Genomic DNA, 23,454 nt, shown 5'->3' with positions numbered 1-23,454 from the left:
GTGCAAAAACCTCACATTTGTGTAGGCAAAGTGAGTCCTTCAACAGTCCACCTACGCTGCTCGTAAAAGTGCTCGGGTTTGGATTGCATACCTTTGGTAATGGTGCACCAAGGATATGTTGAGAGGGTTTGTTCCCCAAAGTGCCATTTTTCAGGAGCATGGTGGCCCAAGAAGCTCAAAAAATAGAGATGGGGTTTGCAATCACATGGATGTAATGAGATCTCTCTCTCTATCTCTCTTGTGTGGACAAGAGTATGCAATGAGGAGCTGTCCTGGATTTCTCTCTGCCACCTACACTTGCTTGGTTTTTAATGGAATTGCAAAAGCAAAGTAAGGTACTAAAAATGAGTAAGCCTGGTACAGCCTGGCCTGAGATGATCCAGATTCTCCTGTTCCGCAGGGATAACAGCCAAGACTCAGCAGAGGATACAGCATGCCCACCCAGCTTAGCATCTCCGCTGGTTAGCAATGAAATCGGATCAGGAAATCCTGCAGCACCCGTGCACCTTCTCCTCCATTTCTTCCATGGGGGCTTTGAATTTTAAGAGAGGTGGGTCGCCGCTCGACACTGTGTAATAAACTGAAGTCCCATTGGACGTATAGGAAGGAGTCCTGGAGCTAATGAGGTGCTCTTTCGCTTCTCCCCCATTCTCAGCTGTGCTGCCCCCGTTGCTCCCAAAGTGTGTGCTGATGAAGGGGTGGTTGAGAAGCTTCGCTGCTGCCCGCTGCCGTTTCAGCTCCGCAAGGGTTTGGTGGCTCCTTTCTTTGTAGCCCCCCCAGATCTGATGAGAATCGGGGACTCCGGGGGTATCATAGGGCAGAGCTTGGCTTGCCTCATTGTCCAGGGCAGAATGCATTTTCCAAACATCTCCATTAGGGATAGAGTATTGGTAAGTGGCAGAGGACAAGTTGAGCCCGTTCTGGAGGAGGGTTTCCGAGTCACACTGCGTGCTTTTGGTTATCAGCTCCGGGAGGACTGTGGGTGAATCTGCTGGAGAGTTCTGAAACAGAAAAGAAAATGAAAAAGGCTCATCCATGACCAATCATTTATCATTTGACTGACGCTTACTGATTTCCATGCACCAAGGAGCTATGCATGCCTGCTATGGTAGGCTATCCTGTGGCTTGTGAAAACATTCATAAGCCGATAAGCAGACACAGGGCAATCTGCTTCCATTATTTTTGTCAAGTTATCCAAAACCTTCCGGGATTGGTGGGGCGGGGGGAGAGGGACACCCCCATGAGATTGGCATAAGCCGATAGATGAGCACATGTTGGAGCATAGGCTATTGGGATAACGAAACTTCCATTCTGCTTTGGAGCACTAGAAATACCTTCACTCCAACAGAAGAATTAGTTAGTTATTGCTTTGCCCCTTACTGGATCTGTGTTCTCTTGGTTGGAGCAAGACTCTCTGATGTCACCATTGTAGCCAGAGGTCCTCTGCTCTTCTGAAGATTCTATTTGCTGCCAGATGATGGCCTCCTTCTCGTACTCCTTTCTGTAAAGGTTGGTTCGGTCAGAAAGGCTTGCCCTCCGTACCACTTTCCTGAAGAAAAACGGGCAGAGGAGAGGGATTGTGAAGAAGATAATCACTGAAGTGGAGCGGATATTTCGTTCTGTAGCTCCATTCCCAGTGTGAACAACCCTTCAGAATATTTCAAGGTGTTTCACAATAATCACTAAGTTGCATATAAGCATCTTCAGGCCTCGTTAATAAGGAAAGTACCCTTCACCCTTTGTACTTATTATTATTAGTAGTAGTGATTAGGCCTGCTGCATGACAGGGACTTCAGAGATGGACCCACCAGGCCACTTTGGGCTAAGCACACCCACCTTTCCCAGCCATGACTCAAAGTTGTTGTTGTTGTTTTTAAGGTGGGGTGAGGCAATATTTTTGATGTCCTCATCCCAAGTTGTACAGAGTTTTGTACACAAGAACAAACACCTGGAATTTAGCCCGACAGCTAATTGGCAGTGAGTGCAATCCTTTCAGCTATAGCATAACATGGTGGCGACAGCCTGCCCCAGTGAGAAGCCAAGCCACTGCATTTTGCACTAGCTGTAGCTTCTGGGCCAAGGAAAGCTCCACATATAGCATATTGCAGTAATCCAACCTGGAGGTTATAAGCTAGGGATTCTGACTCCCAGTTATATTTAATAATAGCAGCAGCAAAATGACTCCCCTTACACCCTAAGTTATACTGCTGAAATGAAGAGCCCAGGAGTGGAGTTTTGCATGGAAAGGCTGTGAGCTCCTTTAAGTTCTGTTACTCAAATTCAGAATTCTTTAACTGGCCGAAGAGTATATCTTTTACATAAGACCGCAGCTTGTGAATTTCAGGACAGTAGAAAAAATAATTCAAAAGATCCCATGCGCAAGCCTAAAATCTGCCAACTTGTGCCTTGGTTCAGCAGCAACTGAATTCACTGAAATGCTTTCATAAATTATTGTGAGTAGGCAAAATATGCAAATCTGCTATAATATTTTTGCCCAGGACATGTAATAGCTCCATAATTCATAACTAAAGCATTAGTTCCCATGATGCTAAATGGTCAGTAGGTGGCTCTCATTCCATGCTAGCAAACTGTGTGTCTTCTCTCAATATACTGTAGGTATATAAAAAGGTTGAGAATCCTTATCCCCTTAGTTCTCACATTCAACACAACACAATCCTATGCAGGCGTAAGAAAATCTCACTGCGTTCAAGGGACTTAGAGCATGTATAGGACTGCATCCTCAACTAATGCTTAGCTACATGCAACTGCAATTGATCAGATTCACTTCTTGTAACCCATGCCTCTCCCTCCCCCCCCTTTTAATCTATATTTTAAGACTAACACAGATAAAATTGTTTTTGTAAGGTCTTGGTGACAAGAACCAACTGATTTTTTTTCTTACGTTCTTCTGTAAAACAACACATTTTGCTAAGTGTGCAATATAAAATAATAAGGTTAATTTTAACCCCCGATAAAGCACACTGTAAGATTTCCTCCTAAAAGATCTCTTGTAGGAAATCAGTTTTGTCCCCACCACAAGCCCACGTTCTCAGTTACACCTTGCAATCACAGAGTGCATTTGTCCTGTTGCCTTTCTTGCTGAACCTGCTTTTATTTATTGAAACTAAGCTTACAAAATTCAACTTCAGCCAGTTGGAAATCCCACTAAGTGGCTACGAAGCTCAGACTCGGCAAGCACCAAGCCATGGAAATATACATGTAGCCAACATGGCTCCTCTCTGCTCACTCACCCTCTGCTTCCAGTGCTGGAGGTTCTTCTGCTCAAGGAGGACTTGTGCCTCATCTGAGACTTCATGATGACATCATGCTTATGCTTCAGCTCCAAGAGCAGAACCTTAAACTCTTCTTCTTCACAGAGATCTAAAGGGAATACAAACCAAACCCTTGAGTCGAGCTGGCTTGTAAAGATGTAGCTAAAGGCTGCATCATAACTACAGTCCCCAGCTCACACGTTGCATTTTATTAGGAATACTCCAAGCCCAGCAGCACCTGGTAAGGAGAACAGAACATGTGAGCTTCTTTTATTCGTGCACAAACCAGTCTTGGGTTCAGATTCCAAACACACCCAGCAATTTGTGGGGGGGGGTGGAGGTATAAAGAACATGCCCCCAGAAGACTGATATTCAGATGGGGAGCCAGGATATGCATTTGCCCAAGAATGGAAAGTGCAAATGGAAGCAGAATTACAGCTCACCTATTGGCATCTCATCCATGGTGGTTCGGGCGCTCAAGCTTGCTCCGTGAGACACCAACAGCTCTGCCATATGCATCTGGAATAAAGGAAAGAAAGCAAAATTCTTACTAGTCCTCTGAACACGAGGGTCATGTCTCATACAAATGAACTTAGCACTGCAAGAAGAGCCCTGCTGAATCAGACAGAAAGTCCATCTAGTCCAACTTTTCCCAAGCTGGTGCCCCCCATATGTTTTGAACTGCAACTCCAACCTGGCCGGAGCAGGTAGGAGAAGGCCTTGTCAAGTCCTGCAGCATCTTGTTTCCCCACAGCAGGGAACCCCACAGATAGGGTATAAAGGCTCTCTCTCCATTGTTGCTCCCCAGACAGTGATATTCAGTGATGTACTGCTTCTAAACATGGGGTTTCTATTTAGCTATCGTCCTTGAGGAACTACTTCTCATGAGTTGGTCTTGCCCTCTTCTGAAAGGTTTGCAACTAAACACATACGTGTCCCCAGAAGGCAGCAGCATGGAGGGGCTCCCAGCCATCCCAATCCTTGAGGTCCAGTCTTGCTCCATGGTCCAGAAGAATTTCTGCTGCGTGTAGGTAGCCATTGGCTGCAGCTATATGCAACTAGGAGAAGGAGAAGGCGAAAGCAATATATTTTATATTGAGTCTGAAACAACCTAGAGCCTGACCTTAAGGATTAAGCACATCCCAAAGACCTAAGCTGCATTCTCAACTGGGCTCCTGCTCCTTGTACCAATACCTCATTCAGCTTTGCATCCGTTTCAGCAATTAAGAGTTCTTAAGACTGCCACAGCTCCCAGGCCTTTCCAACTCAAAGCAAATGATTGGCAATTGCCTCTTAATTTCTTAGCACTGAACCTGCACGGCTAGCAACAAGACTCTTTATTATCCGTAGATGTTTTGCCAAGCTAGGATAACCTGACCCTATATACAAAATCAAGACTGCCCCAAGCAAAGTATGGCATTGAGCACATAGGAAGTTGCTATATAACAAGTCGGATCATCAGTCTACCTGGTCTCTTCCAGCCTTACTTGGAGATGCTGGGGATTGAACCTGTGTGCAAAGTGTGTGATCCACCACAACAACACAACCCTTATGGCTCTCGCTCCTAATACTGGCCCAGCCAAATAAGCACGGCTTGATATAAATTCAATACCCACGACCATTCCATTTCATCCATAGCCCACCATTAACAGCCAAAAAGACAGAACTCCACAAAACCAATAGGGGGCTCCAAGTGAACGGAGCATTGCTATGCTAGAGAAGCTCCTTGCGACAGCTTGATGTGCAGAACAGAATTTCATCATCAATTTTGCTACTGAAACAACTTGTCTTAGGGCCAAACTAGATGTAACTGGATCTCCCAACGGCTGTGTAGCAGTACCCCCCCCCCCAAAGTACTGGGGAGGAAGATTTAAAATTGTAGAGTTGCAGAACTGCAGAGTTGGAAGGCATGGCGACCGTCATCTAGTCCCAACCCCCTGCAATGCAGGAATCTTCTGCCCAATGTGGGACTTGAACCCACAGCCCTGAGATTAAGAGTCTCCTGCTCTACAAACTAAGCTATGTTGCCATACTGTTTTCCTGAATTAAAATGCCTCGCTGAAGTGGATATTAATATTATTATCAAACAAACAAACAAACTGATCTTCACTCTTAAGATCCTGGTGAAGGTTGCTACCATTTTAAATACAATATTAAAAAATGGTTTAAAACAAATTATGATCATGGTGGGTCCAAAAATATGCATCTCAAGTGTCAAAGGCCAGGGTAAAGAGATGCATCTTCAGCATATGATGGAAATATGCAGTAAAGGTGCCAGGCACACCTCTGTAGGGAAGGAGGGAAAGTAAAACTAGCAATTGTCCCATGGAATGCTAAAATTAATAAAGTGCAGCAACCTGTGCATTTGATGAGAACCAGAAATTGCAAACACCAATATCATTTAGGACACCTGACCTGCCACATTTCAGCAGTCGGTGGTGGCAGCTCTTAACATATAAACCTAATCTTAAACATCATGGTATTTATTCCAGATTAAAAATGAACGTGGTTTTGTTCTCCTAAGCACTGATGAGTGTGAGAATCAATTTAAAGCTACCCTGCAGAATTAACTCACACTGAACACTATGTAGCCACCACAGTAAAACAGCAAAAAGGGATGAGATCCACGCACACCCAACACACTCTCAAACTGTTCCTATCTGGAAGAGTTCGTGCGATGTTGTATTAATCCCTGACCCCTAACTACAGTAACAAAACCTGGCGTAGTTAGTGATCAGAATCTCCAATTTTGTGCCAGTGATGAAATGATGCTTTTTTTTCAGTCAGAAGGATGTCCTTGGAGCAATTCCTATGGCGGAATGCATATACAAGTGCTGTATATTTAGTCACTACTTCTCAGGTGAACCCTCAGAGAGGTTTAGTGACGCTGTCGTGAGATAAACTCCTGCACGGCACACCAAGCTGAGCTGCTTAGAGGAAGGATGTAAAAAAAGGTGGCGGGTGGGGCGGGGATAAATATTTAAGCAGGTGTCCAGATGTCTGACTGTGGGTCAGCCCAGAATGTGGGGAGTATTCCTGGGGGGGAGGGGGCAAGGGTATGTTGTCAATGCCTGCTCATACTAGGGCCAAAGTACAGATGGTTTTTTAAAAATAAAAAAGCAGCTGAGAATAGTTGCAGATTTGGGAGGGAAGGAGGGAGAGTTAACTGTTACCTCCTTGCAAAATTCCCCTGATATAAATCCCCTCCTGCAAAGCTGCTATTTGCCCCACTGTGGAAAATACAACCCTTCCTCTATTGCCGCAGGGCCAATCAAAACGGAAACCCTTGCAGTAATTTTCAAAACTAAAAATAGAAGCTTCGGGACATCAGATCGTGTCTTGTATTTTAACACACACCCAGGCTTACCTACCTCACATGGTTGTTGTGAGGAAAAAAGGGGGGAAAGAACTATTGAGAACCTTGAGTTCCTTGGAGAAAAGGTGAAACACAAATGGAATAACTAAAATAAGACCTACATAACCCTGTTATCCTGGTTTGTTAATGCTGACCATCAACCGTAATAATAAAGATTTGATTGGGCCAATGTAAAAATAATATACCACTGGAACCGAAATTCCTTTCAGCCCTCTTAAAAAGCAATTGTCTACCCTGAACATCCGTCATTTCAAGAAGATCCACAGCAAAAAAGCAATAAAGGAAATGTCGAAGATTTACAAGTCCAATTACAACCAAAAGCAGGCAGGCAGCCAGCTTCTTATAATAATTCAGTGAGAATATGGCTCACCAGCGTAGCACCTTGTGCATCGGTCCTGTTCAGATCTTGCCCTGTTGCTATCATCTCTGTAATATCGTCAACCATTGCCTGTTCTGGCGCAGCTCGCGTCTCATTGATTTTCTCCTGTGTTATTCCTACAGTGAGCAAAAGGAGAGGAGTAGGAACAGCATGAGGTTCTATTTGACTTTACAGGAAAATAGTTTGGTTAGCTTACAGGCTAACATACATGTTACAGGCAAATGTGTATAGGAGAGCGGCTTTTAAAAAAATAAATCTGTTCCAGGACGCAGGCTTCAACTTACAAACACCTTTTTAAAATTTCAGGGGGAAAGCCAGACGAGAGAGGGAGGCATTTGGAGCAAAGGAACAGCTGGATGACAAAAAGGTTTATAATAATAAATTAATAATAATAATTTATTATTTATACCCCGCCCATCTGGCTGGGTTTAAGCATACCTCCCTGCTGCTTTTCTGTTTCAAATTCCTCACCAATAGCAAACAGAGCAGTTTTTTGTTTTTGTTTTTGAAAAAAACCCCAGCAGCATCAGAATTAATAATGCCTTTATTTGCACATAACATGTAGCCCCTTAGACTACACACCTAGGAAAAAAAATCAGCAAATAGTAATCAAAATGGTTAAGGGTATGGATATACAGGTACATAAATAAATCTGCTGGACTGCAGTCACTGACTTCAGCAGCTCTGGTGTACATGTGGGGAACACCAGGGCACACACACAGCTCTGCATGGGGAGAGACTACTGCCTTGTTTACTTCCACGAAGTGGTTTTCTTTTGCCCAGGACTGGGCACAAAACCACCGGAAGAAATTAAAGTTAGGTGCAGCAGTTGTGCAGCTGAACAGATCTACTTTAAACCTAAATATTTTCATGGATGCGAAAAGATAACAATGTGCTAGTTCAGGGATAGGTAACAGGTAGACTACAGCTTCCATTATTCCTAGCCTTTGTCTAATCCTCTTTTAAAATTCTCTAAATTGGTGGCCATCATTACCTCTTGCCGGAGAGAATCCGATAGTTTGACTCATGAGAGAACACGGCCTGGGTGCTCGCAAATAATACATGCCCCCGCCCCCCGGCTGTGTCACACCACACCATGAAGGTTTGGCTTAGAAGGCTGCATGCTTCTGCTGCTCAAGTGCTGCAACACACATCTGCCCCTAATACATTTTCTAATAGCAGCATGGCTGTTCCTTTACAGGGATGACGGAACCTATGGCTCTGAAGATGTAGCTGCATGCAGAAAAACAGTGCCATGGGGAGGAACACAAGCCCACACCTGAAGCTCCAATTTCTCATAACTGAGACTTACCCTGGTATGCCATGCAGGTCTCAATGACGTCCAGAGTTGGTTCGTCTTCACACAGGTCATATGGCATGTTCCCATCTGCATTCACCGCTAGCAGGTCTGCCCCACTGCAAGGAGAAAGCCAAGCATGAGAGATATCAGCACACTTGGATTCAAGGATCTCAAGGGTAATGCAGGGCACATGTGACAGCAAATCTTGTTCCATCAAGCTTTTGAGAACGGACTGCTTTTAATGAAAGGGATGGTGCTGTGCGGTTTTTATTGCAATTGTCTGTTTGCTTTATAGGCTTAACTCTATCAATTTTAATTGTTTTTTAATTATTGGTTTTTCTCTAAGTTTTTAGCTGTTCTTTTTATTTGTAAGCTGTCTTGAGTCACGGTCAGGGGAAAAGGTGGGGTATAAATAAATTAACAACAACAACTCAAACATGGTGCCCAAAACTTAACAGTGCATTTGTTGTTGTTGTTTAGTCATTTAGTCGTGTCTGACACTTCGTGACCCCATGGACCAGAGCACACCAGGCACTCCTGTCTTCCACTGCCTCCCGCAGTTTGGTCAAACTCATGTCGGTAGCTTCGAGAACACTGTCCAACCATCTCGTCCTCCTTGTGCCCTCAATCTTTCCCAATATCAGGGTCTTTAGTCTTCTCTTCTCATGAGGTGCATATTCGGCTGCAGTGGGTATCAGAGGTGTTTTTCCCCCAGAGCCAAATGAAGAAAAGCAGGTGGGAGTCAGTTGAGACCTTACTTTTGTCATGGGGAACTGTATCCCCATGACTACTTTTTCCATCGACCACCTGGATTGACTCCTAGGTGATAAGGAAAGGCAACTGCTAAGAAAGACTTTCAGTGAATTCATTGGATTCTAAAGTGGATTGAAAATACCTTAAATTATAAACTCCCAAAGAAAACAATAATTCCTTCCCACTTAATACAGTAAGACACCCTGAGAGACGGTGCTGAATCGGAACCTCCAACTGTCACTGTTTGGTCACAGTACTGTAATCTCTTGTCTCTCAGAAAACCAAGTGGATTAGACTCTGTAGATTAAAGGCGGGGAGTTTGTGACCTTCCAGTTGTTGTTGGATTACAACACCCTGACCACTGGCTATGTTAGCTGAGGCTGATAGGAGTTGGGAGTCCCAATAACATTGTGAGGGGCCACTCTGCACCGTTGCTGTAGATCATGAAACCCTCTAGTCCATAGTTCTCGCCTGAATACAATCAGTTGATCACACAGCATAAATCCAGGCCAGTAGGAATACACCAGACCCTTGCTTCCAGGTTAGCTTCTCAGTCCAAATAGCATATGTCATTAAGGAGTCACACAGGGCTTCCTGTTTCCAGCAGTGGAAAATGACTGACTCCCATATGATCGGACCTCAGCCGTGCCAATAATTCAGGGTCGATATGGGGGTAATTGGCCCTGGCAGACTCCCCAAGGTGGGGGAGGACTGTCTTGTAGACCCGCAGACCACCCAAGATTTGCAACTTGCAACAAAATGCAAGTGGCAGGGTGCTGGGTCCCAGAGCACGACAGTGACGACATGGCTGGCACTCTCCAAAGTCACTCCCACAGCCAGGAATATCTGTTTGAGAAAATAGTTAGATTTGGACAATAGTCCAAACAGACATGGTCTGGACTGAAGAAGATTGAGAAAAAAGCCTGCAGACCTGCAAAGTCACTGGTGTTTAAATTTGGACTTGAAAGAGATTCTCATCATGGTGTTTTGATTTACAGAGGAGATTGGTACGTTCTTTGCTTTCTTTTCAATATCTACAACTGTTTTTCTACGCCAAGCCTCATTAAGGAACTCAATTTGTTTTTTGGAAAAGTACAGACGGACTTCTATTTGTAATTGGGTATTTAATTGTACAGCTTTGCTTGGACTTGAAGGACTTGATAAGGATAAAAGAAGAAACAAGATGGTGCTTGTGGATGTGTTGCAGCATGGAAAAGGAAGATTCTTCCCTTCTTCGAGAGAAGTGGGAAATATTTGCTAGCTGATTCTATAACGATTTGAGATAACAATTTGGGATAACATATGGTGCATCTGTTTGCAGAATTTTTTCATTATGAGTGAGAGAGAAGACTTAATGGATGTCTAGAAGCACCCCCTCTAGGTCCCGGAGGGGGGGGGGTTGTGTGGTCTCCTGAAAAGCTGATCGATCGCCTAATGACTTATATCTGTGGGATACAGTTCATTTGCATTGCAATATCGCAAACAGTGTGCTCGATAATCAATGTGGAAATTACTGCAATTTTAATTGGTGGGTTTGGACAACAGCCCGGATTGAATTAATTTGGCAGTTGCTGCGTCATTAAACTTCAAAGGATAAGTTTGGACACCAGCCCGGATTGGAAGATTGGAATGAAGTCAGGAAAAGCTGCGCTGATAAATAGACAGTGGAAAAAATATATACATACAAATAAAGCTGTACTTAATGGATGAAAGGATTTATGATTTCTGACATGATTGAGAATTGAATAACCAGGGACGGAGAATTTAAAGCGTTAAGATCGGAATGTGGAAAATAAGAGAATAACAGAAGAAAGCAGGAACGAAGACTGGAGATATACTTCAGATGTCCAGACTGTGGGGAGCCTGGAAAAATTAATAATAATTAGGACTGTAATTTTTTTTTTGTTTATTGTTTATAATTGGATTTGATTGGATTATATGTTAATTGGCTGTTTTTATTGGAAAATTAATAAAGATGATTTAAAAAAAAAGAGGAGTCACACAGACTGTGTTTTCTCTGGATTTTTATCACCACCCTACCTAAATCTATAATGCAGTTACTACATCAGCTGCCTCTAACCTTGTGGCTCTTTGCTTTTTTGCAAGAGAACCAGCCCCCACCACCCTCACCCCGAACGGTGAGAGCTTGCCTCCCTCTCACCCCAAGATGTAAGAGCCTGGCTCTCTCACATGCATTTTCACTGTCCCATTCCCACATTTCTCTCAATCATGCATTCCGTTTTGCACAGGGCACCAAAACCAATAGGCCCACCCCATTCTGCTTCAACAAGTCAATTCCCGTGCCTGTAACAAAATACCAGAGATGTCCCAATATATTCTGAACCACATGTGGCCTCAACGTGAAAATAATATCCTAATACAGATTAAGCTTGATCTGCCTTGACATTTATATCCCTTTGAAGTGGAGACCAGGCAGTCGCTTCCATTGATATTCATGCTCATTTTTCCTCCCCATGAGAACAGAGGAAATTACAATGTAAAACACACTTGCAGGTTCTTTTTATAGAGTCCGTCTAAATCAGCAAACAAAGCACAGGATCTGACATCCTTTGTACTGCTGCTACTTCTACAGGTCTCTCTGGGTTCCATGTTGTGGCACTGAAGCCTTTTGATTCTGTATTTAAACAGACCCTTTGATCTGATAGACTTCTTACTGAATACTACTTTGATTGCAACAACCACATGCTGTTTTGTGTTCTGGGGGGGGGGAATCCCAGTCCGTTGCTTCTTCTGGTACAGAGAATCAACTGGCACGGTGCAAAAACAACAGCATTCTTATTATTGAGGCACAGGCAAAGCAGAATTTACTTATCCTACCATATTTGTATCCCTTTCTTCCTCCAGGGAGCTCAGGGTACCCCCCAATTTTTTACTCATAACAGCCATATAAGGTAGGCTAAAAGATGGCTGACACCACTCATGTGGTTTACTTTTCATTCTTCCTTTTTTTTAAAACTAGAATCTCCATGGAGCACCAACACATTATACATTTACAAAGCAAATCCAATTTGTTTCCAGGTCCAATTCAAGGTGCAAAGAGCCTTGACTCTTTGAGATCAGGATGTCTCAAGGACCATCTCTTCTCACATGAACTTGCCCATGTACTGGGGCACTGAGAGAGACTTTGTCCTGTGTCCCTCTGCCCCATGAGGCACAAAGGGTTGAGATGCAGAACAGGGCCTTCTCACCAGTAGCACCCTGACTCAATAAACTGTTCTGTGAATCACATTCTGGCAACTCTTAAAGTGTACCACTCTAGCTTATATCAAGTGGTAACATGAAATGAAGTGTGGGATGAATCCAAACCTTCACTTCTGCCAAGTCTAATCTGAATAAGTCATGAAAAACTCTAGGACTGCTTACCCATGGGGAAATACCAGGACTGTTGTTCTGGAATGCAAAAACAATGGACGCTGTGTGGCTGGCTGCCCAAAATATTCATCTATCATGTCTTGTTCCTGCTACTTGCTATAGTTTCTGGCTGGCCAAGCGTAGGCTAGTGAACTGGATCAGACAAGTCCGATTCTCATCTCCTTCACCCCCATGGACCACCTTTGACAGTCTGAGGTCCATCTGCCTGTCAATCACCTGACAGGTGACACATTGCTTGAAATCAAACAAGTGTCGCTGATCAACTAAGACCAAGAGCAGAGGAGATGGACTGGAAACACATGACTAAGCAACAAGGACCCCAACTTGTATCCAAGGCATTCAAAATGGGTCTGGCCCAGCATAAAACAGAAAAGTAACACAGGTCACCTACTGCTGAATTAGGATCTTCACCAGGTTGATGTGTCCACATGTTGCTGCCGCATGCAGAGGAGTCCACAGCTCATTGTCCTTTGCGTTGACATTGGCACCATGGTTCAGAAGAAGCTTAACGACCTCTTCGTAGTTGTCTATGCAGCACTGTTGAGAATTAAAAGACAGCAGAGGTTTTGTTTCATTTAACAAAATCAATAACCCACCTAAATAACATAATAATCTCAGAGAAATTTACATAAAATAGTAAAAATAAAAAATAAAATAAAAACATTAAAAAGAGCATGGGGGAACCACCCACAGATTTTAAAACAGCTAACATAGTAAAATTATCAAAATATAAAACCAAATAAAAATACTAAAATTACATTAAAACTCCCTAAACAAAAATGGTTTTAGCAGGCCATGAAAACTGTACATTGAGGCACCTGTCTAATATTAATGGGCAGGGAATGCTAAGAACGGGCTGCCACACTGAAGGATTGATTTCTTGCAAATGCAGAACAAACATTGTAGGCTAATTCAAATTCAAATTTATTAATAAGGCAACCAAATACAGGTTTCAGCCAAACAGAAACATATGAACATAAATTATACATAAGAACAATACAGAAAGAAACTCGACCTGTACAATAAATAAAACATACATAAAAACAGAATCTTGGCACTCAAGGAAGGCCACGTGGCTTTGTCTAAGTTGAGCTGTGCTAAACGTTACAGACCTGTCTGAACCGGACAACAGATATTTAGCCTTATCCATATTCCAGAGGGTAGCAGCTACTGCTAAAGTTTTCTCTAAACACTAGGTGGTTCATACAGCTTACAGGGCAGAATATAGAGGGGGGTGTTTTCCACCCAGGGGCCACCACATATGCAAAACCACTGATCTCTGGGGATTTTCTTGAATCTGCCTTCCAGAAAATTAGATTTCATATCTGTAAATGAAAATTCAGGGCTATGAAGGTGGATTTAGCTCTGATAAGTATTTCACTTCCCCATGGTGCAGTTTTAAGGCAGGGAAAAAGCAGTGCTGTCCATGTCCTGTTCTGAAAACAGATCTTGGAGCTGCAGATTTTATGGAGAGCTTGCAGAAGTGCCAGTTCCAGCAGACTGACGCACTTAACTGGGTACATATGGGGGTGAGACAATCGTTTAATAAAGCTATTGAGGGCTTTATATCTTAATTGCAACACCTTGAATTCGGCCTGGCTTGCTCCTGATACTTGGGATGGGAGCGTGGGGAGAAATTTGATTTAATACACATTTAAAGGCGAACTTAATTTGCACTATGTGGGCAGCTATCCATCACACTTCTCAAAATTGTGCAGTTCTCCAGTCAAGAGATGTGCACAAAAATGCATATGCATATAAATGCATATATTAGTGAAAAAACATTTAAAAAATGCATTATGTTAGGAGAAATCAATTTGCAAAAATCTGTAGTTTAGGCAAAACGGCATACAAAGCTGCGTACGTTAGGAGGAATTTGCACTAAAATGCTGATGAATTTTCACAAACTATGTGATGACTGAACAATAAGCCTGGTCAATATATGATACTGGAGTCAATAATTTTAGTGAGCTTGCTTTCTGCAAAAGATCCCTGTCTGAACGTTTCCCACCTGACTAGAAAGTGCATAGGTTGTAGTTTTGTTGTTTGCAATGGAGGCAAACAGTCACTTTTACAGACCAAAAATGTTTTCCTTTGTCATAGGGACAACAAAAAGGAAACATCATCATATTTATTTATTTATTTAACTTAATTTATGAATCACTTCCTATGAGATACCCCAACATGATTTACAATACAACAATGTATCTAAAACAGTTACATATATTAAAAAATTACATATATAAAAACAATTTTTGAAATAGATAGAACAACAGTTTAAAACAACGGCACTTACATAAAATCAGTTAAAAAAACAAACCAGAACAGATACCAACTGCGATTAAGATTTTAGAATCCTTGCTGAAATATATATTTAAATATATATCTTTATATTTAGCTTGTTCCAGGATCTAGTTTGCATGTCAAAGTAAACAACTATACAGTGCCAGAAAAATAATGCTCATTTGCAGAAGAATCTGGGCTTCAGCCGTGGGGCATCAATAGCTGCATTTACAAAACCAACTAAGAAAGAACAAAATTTGGATGAAGTTATCCGCCTCCAGAATCAGTTTAACAACCCTCCCTCTGTTGTTACTACCCACCTCCTTAGCGCCTAGAAAATAGGCATCCAGATGGTCTCCGAAAAACCCAGCAGCCATCTGATTTCAGAAAGTTGAGGAAATATAGATACGACAGTGAGTCCAGTCTCATTTTCCCCACATCAAAAGCCCATTCAAACACATTATAAACCTGAATGATCTGCCTTAGAATGATCTGCCAATTATCCCACATGGTCCTTTTCTCATCATCTTTCGGGTTGTTTTGAAGATCAGAAACATGCATGCGGCACATCCACTTTGAGAACTCTTCTGCTTATGCAGAACCTACACAGTTGGTTCGAAACACATAAAGCTGTGTTCTACTGAGTTGGCCCAATGCAGTATTGGCAGGGGCTTTCTGAACCAGCTGTGATCCACATCCTTGTATTAGTTTATTAAAAACAGGTGTGGGGGTGCATGTGGGGATTTGGTTCTCGGGGAGTGACGTTTGAACATTCCCCCATGCTATTTTACCCAACATAAAATTATTAGCCAGAGTGGAGTGTGTGTGAACAACAGGTACAATTCTCTCTCTCTCTCTCTCTCTCTCTCTCTCTCTCCACATTTCAATAGTTTTACAGTCATATTAACATTTCAAAACTTGACTTCCTCTTTCTACGGTTCCTGAAACTGATTTTTTTAAATCATTTCCTACATATTCTAAATTAACTTATTCTTTTATTCATCTACCTTAATTATATACCCTTAAAAAACTGCAGGTTATTACAATAATCCTCCCAATGTCCTTATCTGTTTACAATTTGTTTGTAAATATTCAATAAACCATTTCCATTTTTTATATTAAAAAACTGTTATCTTGATTTCTTATTTTTCTGGTAAGTTTCGCCGTTTCTGCATAGTCCATAAGTTTTTGTATCCATTCTTCTTTCGTCAGGACTTCTTTCCATTTGGAGGCAAATAACATTCTTGCCGCTGTAGTCGCATACATGAATAAATTTCTATACTGTTTAGGTAGTTCTACCCCTATAATACCAAGAATGAAAGCTTCTGGTTCTTTTGGCAAATGTTATTTTAAACATCTTTTTCAATTAATTATATATTGTTTCCCAGTAAGCTTTAACCTCACTACAAGACCACCACATATGATAGAAAGTACCTTCTTTCTTTTTGCATTTCCAACACTTATTCGATTTTGATTTATACTGTACATTTTTGCCAATTTACTCGGTGTTAGATACCATTCTATATAACACAACAGGTGCAATTCTTTGTAGGTAGGTGTGTGTGCCGATGGTGGTCAACCAATGGTATACAGCCAGCTTTCCAAATGGTAACAAGGAAAACGTAAGTTAGTTTATTGAAATCCCAGTCAGGTATTACCTTTATTAGGACCCAACAAAATGTTACAAAAGACAGTTGTACCTTGGTTTTCAAACAGCTTAGTTCTCGAACGTTTTGGCTCCCAAACGCCGCAAACCCAGAAGTGACTGTTTTGATTTGCAAACAATTTTTGGAAGCCAAACTTCCTGCAGCCAATCAGAATCCGCGCTTTGGTTTCCGAACATTTTGGAAGTTGAACGAACTTCCGGAACAGTTTCTGTTTGACTTCTAAAGTACGACTGTAGGGGCAAATCCACTTATGACGTGGAATACATCTTGGCAGCAGCCAGGCTTTGTCTTTTAAAAAATGAGGAGCAGCTATTTTTTTCCTTGTCCCAGAATCCTAGGTGTGTTCCCTGTTTATTCTTTTCTACAGATCAACACAAACTACATTAACCTTTTATCTCCCTGGCTTACTAAGTAACTGGGCACTTCCTGCAGTTCTAGTTCATTCCTCCAGTGCTACATTGACAGCATGGCAACAGCCTATGTGAGCATTTTCTTTCATCTGACCCTGCCTGATGTCACACTTCACCTTCCCTAAACACTTACCTGATGCAGTGCAGTTAATCCATCTTCATTGCACAGGTCTGGGCTGAAGTTGTTGTTCAATAAATAACAGACTGCAAGAGACAAAACAGAGAAGTTTGTCCTCAGTAAACATTATTGCTAATTTCACCTTCAGATGGAACAAACAACTGGGAACAAAGAATAAAGAGAGGAATTCAATAGCTAAAATGCACACGCCAATAAACGACTCTTGCATGGTAACAACAGCAGCCTTGAGGCTGACAAATATCAATTATTATGAGGCTGTTCTATAGAATGAGATTCTCCCATGTCTGTTGAAATATCCTGTGTGGATGGTGTTATTTTGACCACATAAGGATTGACACCAGGTGAATGACTCCACTATTAGTATGGTTACATTCTACACTGAGGAGATAGACTTCTGAACAGTATTACTTTTACTGCAGTGAAAGGGTTATATGTCTGAACACCTCCATACATAAAAACACACATACACACCAAAACCCAAATACAAATACAAAATGCAAATGAGTTGAATTATCCAATGGGGAGAAGCTATTAGACATGTATCCCCCATTAGCTAGTTCCTACATACACTACATACACATACCGGTACTTTGGCCACCTCACGAGAAGAGAAGACTCCCTGGAAAAGACCCTGATGTTGGGAAAGACTGAGTGCACAAGGAGAAGGGGACGACAGAGGACGAGATGGTTGGACAGTGTTCTCGAAGCTACCAACATGAGTCTGACCAAACTGCAGGAGGCAGTGGAAGACAGGAGTGCCTGGTGTGCTCTGGTCCATGGGGTCACGAAGAGTCGGACACGACTAAATGACTGAACAACAACAACAACATCATACACTAAACATGTTGAGTAGGAGCATTCCAAAACACAACCCTTCTTGTCTTCATTCAGGTCCAGAACTCTACCACCATGGAATACCAAAGTCATTCTGTGTAACCTGAAATTGGCTCCTATGCTTAACTGGAAATTGCAATGTGGCTAAGGCTGCAATCCTATGCATGCTTACATGGTTGTTGTTTTTAAACTGTATTTTAATCCAACTTTTAGAAGAATCTCACTGAATATATTGGGACTTCTGCACAAGATTAGGCTGCAAGAGCCATGAACTGGTCCTCCATGGGTCTGGTTTTTGAATCACCAACAACATTTTGTCAATGAAAGCACTACTTTTAGCATTTTGCTCACCCCTCTGTAATGTTCCTGAACTAATGAAAACACAAGCCAAGAAGATAATCATTCTCATTTCCTCTCCCCTCCAAAGGCTTGGGGGAGCCGGTGCTCCTAAAGAACCAGTAGTATTATGCTGACCGAGGATATATAAACCTTAAGGGGAAAGAAGGCGACAAAATGAAGAGCTTTAAAAGGAACTAAATGGGCACTCCATTAAAAGGTTATAGGCTGTGCACACAGCCTATATGGTGTACAACATAAGCTGTATCCAGTACATTACAGCAGGAAATTTGAGTGTTAAAAAGCTACTTCTCTGTCAGCTATTCAAGTTACAAGTGAAGACCTAAAAGATGTGTCTAAATAAATTGAAATCACAGGTGTCAAGGGCAATGGGTTGTCTCCAGTGCTGGCTCTACATAGAGTAGACCTATTGAAATTAATGAACCTATTTTAGTCATCTCAATTAATATCAGTGGATCTACTCTGAGTAGGAATAGCACTGGGAGCCCCCCTATATATGCATTCTGTCTCTAAGGTCCACTGATGTACTCAGAAGTTGTCCCCCCTTGAATACAGAGAAATACTAAATATATAATAAGATAGCCTTATACTTATATGGGTTTTTTCCCTCCACCCCTTTCCCATCCTTCTCCTCAAAAATAAATTTAAAAAAATCGAACATCAAAATGAGCTTAACCAGCATGTATGGCATATGCAGTTGAACTGCACCTCACAGTATATCCAGTTTAGGTAACTTGTGCAACTCATCTAGCAAATCTAAATTTATGTTTATGCTTCTGTTGCTGGCTGGCTGGATAACCGCACCGCCCTGCCCTTCTAATACCAACTGACGGATAGATGCGTCACTCAACAGAGGCTCTGGTTTGCTCTTGTTTACTTTGGATGTGATTTCCATTAGGACGCTTAATTCAATCTGGCTCATTTAAAAGCCATTGTGTACTAATGACACGGGGATCTGTATAATCATGTTGACCCCGCTTTCAGTGATATGATCCTGTTACTGTGTGGAGATTAATCTTGTCAGTTTTCCCCTCCCCACTTATATTTGAGAACAAACGTCAAAATAAACGAAACTTGCCAGTTCTATTCTTTTCTCCGTTGACGGTGATATTTTAGGAGAAGTACCATGTACGTGTAAGTCATAAAAAGAGCCCATGGAACGATATATTTTCCATTTCTAACAATGGCATTCCTGTTTTATCTGTAAAACCTATGAACAAAGGCAGCAGACCTCTCCAGTTTTGCGTCCAACATATGTTTTCAGAGGTTTCCTGCCCAATGCAGGATCCCACAGGGAAGGGAGCAAGGCAGGTCAGCGGCTGCAGGACAACTGACAGTTCTGAGTACTCCTTGTTCCTACAAAGGTTGAGGGCAAACTGAGGGCAGATTGAGACCCTGCACATGACTTCCCCCAAAGAATCCTAGGGGAAAGCCATGCACTTTAAATGTGCATTGAATGTGCTTGAAATGTAGGTATGGGTCTGCCCCGAGCCTTTTAAAGCACCTGTATCCAGACTACTTCTCCCAGGCTCCACACCTTTGTGGATAACTAGTCTTAAAGGACCAAGCCTTTGGTCTAGAGGTGGGCACTCGTCCTCCATTCCCTAGCTTCCACCCTGTGCCCTCCCTGTTCTGCTGGGAGGATTTGGGTTCCACAGGCTCAGGGGAAGGTGCCAAACCAATGGCCTCAAGTTACAAGAAAGGAGCTTCTGACTAAACATCAGGAAGAACTTTCTGACAGTAAAAACGGTCTCCCTCAGGAAGTAATGAACCCTCCTTTATTGGAGGTTTTTAAGCAGAGGTTGGTTGGTTGGTTGGTTGGTTGGCTGTCTGTCTGTCATGGAAGTTTTAGCTGAGATTCAGGGGGTTGGGGTCCCTTCCAACACTACAGTTCTATGATTCATTGTTAGGTCTATTCTCCACAAAAGTCATCTAAACTAGTGGCGAGCCCCACATCCTACGGCCATGTACTGTGTGAAAGAATTCTCCCTTTTGTCTGTTCTGAATCATCAATTCCATCGGATGGCAAGGTCCAAATGGTCGTTACTGCAAGACAGTGAGGAGGGGGAGACACCCGTCTCTTTCTCCATTCTATTTTCCACAATGTCCTGGCGAGTCTGGGGAGAAGTCATGAGTTACACATAACTTTAGCATGGGCATGTTGCTACTTTCAAGAGCCAGTTCACTGTGCATACAAATCATTCTGATCACCCCTGGGATGCAGTTGCTCACATCAACTGTTTTGTAGTACAGATGGGATAGGCTCCCAACATTGGTAGGATGTTGTTTGTGAGGATTAGATGCAGCGAATGATCACATGACAGTTCCCCTTATTTCACCAACCCACCAATGCTATGGTTGCTTTCTGGAATAGCTTAGTCAGCTGTAAGTAAAGATTAAGGTTTAATGGGGAATTTGTTCCTATTACACCCCCCTCAAAAAAAGAATTTATTTATTTTTGCTCTATTCACACTGTAGATAAAAACATGCATGACCACCCCTCCACAAACCATGTAAGAAGCTGGCTTATATATTTCCGAAATGCAGGTTGTTAACCATATGGCTCTGTGAGCCATCTGATATTTTATCATTGTTCAGAACATTAACTCTCAGTTACAAATACAGTGGTGCTCAGGAGGCCCTGAAAATTTCAGAGTGTTTTCAGCTAATGGCCAGTTTCCAGCTGATGGAGATGATGCCATGAATGGGCCAGGCGTAGGTGGGATTGTATTCCTGCAGACTTGGCAGTGGCAGCAGGTTGGTTTCCTGCCACACCTCATTACAATCTCCCAAGATTCTGCAGCAATTTTCTGGCAACATATCCTCAGTGACTACAGCAAAGGAACTTCAAGCATGCAAAGAACTGCAAAATGTACTCCAATCTTATACTGCTTTTATAGTTACACTCTTCCCCTAGGATACCCGGGGAGCAGGAGTTCTGTGAGGTCACAGAAAATCCTTGCCATTACAATTTTCAGGATATTTGAAAAGCCAGAGCATTGAAGCTTAGTCCTCCATACGCAATGGAGAGAAAGGCGGAACTTCACCTGCCAGCCCCATTACTGACATAAATAAATGGAAAGCAGGGAATGGTGTGCTTTCCTAATTCTCCGGACTCAGCTATACAGCTGCAACTAAAATGTTTTAAGTGTAATATACAAGGTGATAGTAGATAGCGATGGTGAGCCTTATGGAAAATTCAATGTATTTTTTAAAACACTTAAAAAAACATTTTCAGAATGGTTTTTATATATGTGTAGATTCCACTTTCATTTATTTATTCTCTCACCCACCCATGTAAGGTTGCGATCACATGTTCTGGGAAGAGAAGAAGAGTTTGGATTTGATATCCCGCTTTATCACTACCCAAAGGAGTCTCAAAGCGGCTAACATTCTCCTTTCCCTTCCTCCCCCACAACAAAAACTCTGTGAGGAGAGTGGGGCTGAGAGAAGTGTGACTAGCCCAAGGTCACCCAGCAGCTGCATGTGGAGGAGCAGAGACGTGAACCCGGTTCACCAGATTACGAGCCTACCACTCTTAACCACTAAACCACACCGGCTGAGCGGGCACAAGTTGCAGGCCCACTCTTCTTTAGCAAATAGCATGCAGCAACTTCTGCTTCAATAGCCACATTCTTTTACTGTTAAATTTGACTGTTCAGTTTTGCACTTTTAACTGCTCAAAGGGTCATGCACCGTGATGTATAGCTGCAGCTTGTTCTAGTACATCAGGCCTACTCCTCTTATCTGAGAGCATCCAATCACTCTTGAGGGCTGGCTCTGCCTCTGAACACAGCTTCTTTATCACACTCTATGATATATGGCCAGTCTTACCTGCTGAGCCAGGAATCCAGACACACTTCCAAAAGATTCCTCAAGGCTCAGAGAGTTCAAAGCCCGAAGAGACTACCTCGTGCCTATAACGTACAGCCTTCATCGTGCCAGCTACACAATACGGTATTGCTGTGCAAGGATTTGGGCCTCCAAGGCACCATCTGTTCCTTACTGAGGCCATGTGCAAGAGGAAATTTCACACAGCTAAGATAAACTGCTAGACTGTTGCCTCATTCCAGAATATCTCTCTCTCTCTCTCTCTCTCTCTCTCTCTCTCTCTCTCTCTCTCTCTCTATCTCTTCCCCCCTCCCCCTGCATTTCTTTTTCATGAATATCTCTTGACAAAGCCTCTTTGCTTTCAGATTACTGCTTAGTCCTGAGGAGTTATCACTCCTAGGAAACACTCTGTTGACCTTTCAGTTACATTTCAGACCTCCATCTGTGTGCAGGCTTTCACTTTGCCACTGCGTCAGACTGCTTAGACACTGCTGTTCAATAGCCGCAAAAAAAAAGTGTAGGGGCTGGAGGAATGCAATTTCTGTGCAAACTGACCTGATCCATGCCTCCTGAACTAATGTGCAGATCGGAACAGAAATATCCTTCAGATTACAGTGGTACCTTGGTTCTCAAGCGCCAAAAACCCGGAAGTAAGTGTTCCGGTTTGCGAACGTTTTTTGGAAGCCGAACGTCTGATGTGGCTTTCGGCTATTGTTTTCGGGGTGCCTGCAACAATCAGAAGCTGTGCCTTGGTTTTCGAAAATTTCAGAAGTCAAACAGACTTCTGGAATGGATTATGTTTGGTGCTTTTGTTTCTGCTATTTATTTTTGCTTTTTTGTTTTTGAGCCTTTTTCAGTTAATCTGTTTTTGTGATGGTATGGATGATAATTTTTATCATCTACAATACTGTCTTATTTATTTTATAGTACAGTACACTGATTATTGCTTTCATTTTATGGATCAATAGTCTTGTTAGTAAAATTCATGTTAAATTGCTGTTTTAGGGGTTGTTTTTTAAAGTCTGGAATGGATTACTCCATTTTGCATGACTTTCTATGGGAAAGCGTGCCTTGGTTTTTGGAACACTTTGGTTTTGGAATGGACTTCCAGAACGGATTAAGTTTGAGAACCAAGGTACCACTGTATTCAAGCTATCCTTCAGATTTTGCTGTTTTCCAAATTTTGCAATATAGTACTTGGCTGTAAAAATGTTGTTGTTGTTCAGTCGTTCAGTCCTGTCCGACTCTTCGTGACCCCATGGACCAGAGCACGCCAGGCACCCCTATCCTCCACTGTCTCCTGCAAAATGTACAAAAACGCATTAAACTTGGTGCATCATCAAGTACTGTACATAGATCATTGATCTTCAGCTGGTGAGTTAATACAGAGTAGCCTGGGTTTTTTGTGCCAGTCCTGGTTTTCCTACCCATTTCCCTCTTTCAAAATCTTTGCATACCCA

General features: G+C 42.4%; 1 protein-coding gene across 2 annotated transcripts in view; it reads right to left on the bottom strand.

Moving 5' to 3' along the window:
- Nucleotides 1–381: 381 nt before the first annotated feature.
- The window catches only part of PPP1R16B (protein phosphatase 1 regulatory subunit 16B), a 64,022-nt gene continuing 40,949 nt past the window's right edge, over nt 382–23,454 (bottom strand). For both annotated transcript variants that reach the window (XM_033153384.1, XM_033153385.1), the window contains exons 2-10: nt 16,967–17,037; nt 12,865–13,010; nt 8,340–8,443; nt 7,019–7,143; nt 4,205–4,330; nt 3,716–3,791; nt 3,252–3,381; nt 1,381–1,549; nt 382–1,001 (exon numbers count right to left, since the gene is read on the bottom strand). In XM_033153384.1, the coding sequence (XP_033009275.1) occupies nt 480–1,001; nt 1,381–1,549; nt 3,252–3,381; nt 3,716–3,791; nt 4,205–4,330; nt 7,019–7,143; nt 8,340–8,443; nt 12,865–13,010; nt 16,967–17,037 (1,469 nt within the window). In that variant the 3' untranslated portion in view covers nt 382–479. The remainder of the gene's footprint in view (nt 1,002–1,380; nt 1,550–3,251; nt 3,382–3,715; nt 3,792–4,204; nt 4,331–7,018; nt 7,144–8,339; nt 8,444–12,864; nt 13,011–16,966; nt 17,038–23,454) is intronic.

This window comes from Lacerta agilis, chromosome 6 (assembly GCF_009819535.1).
Source record: "Lacerta agilis isolate rLacAgi1 chromosome 6, rLacAgi1.pri, whole genome shotgun sequence".
Lineage (NCBI taxonomy): Eukaryota > Metazoa > Chordata > Lepidosauria > Squamata > Lacertidae > Lacerta > Lacerta agilis.
This window is presented reverse-complemented; position numbering and strand designations above follow the sequence as displayed.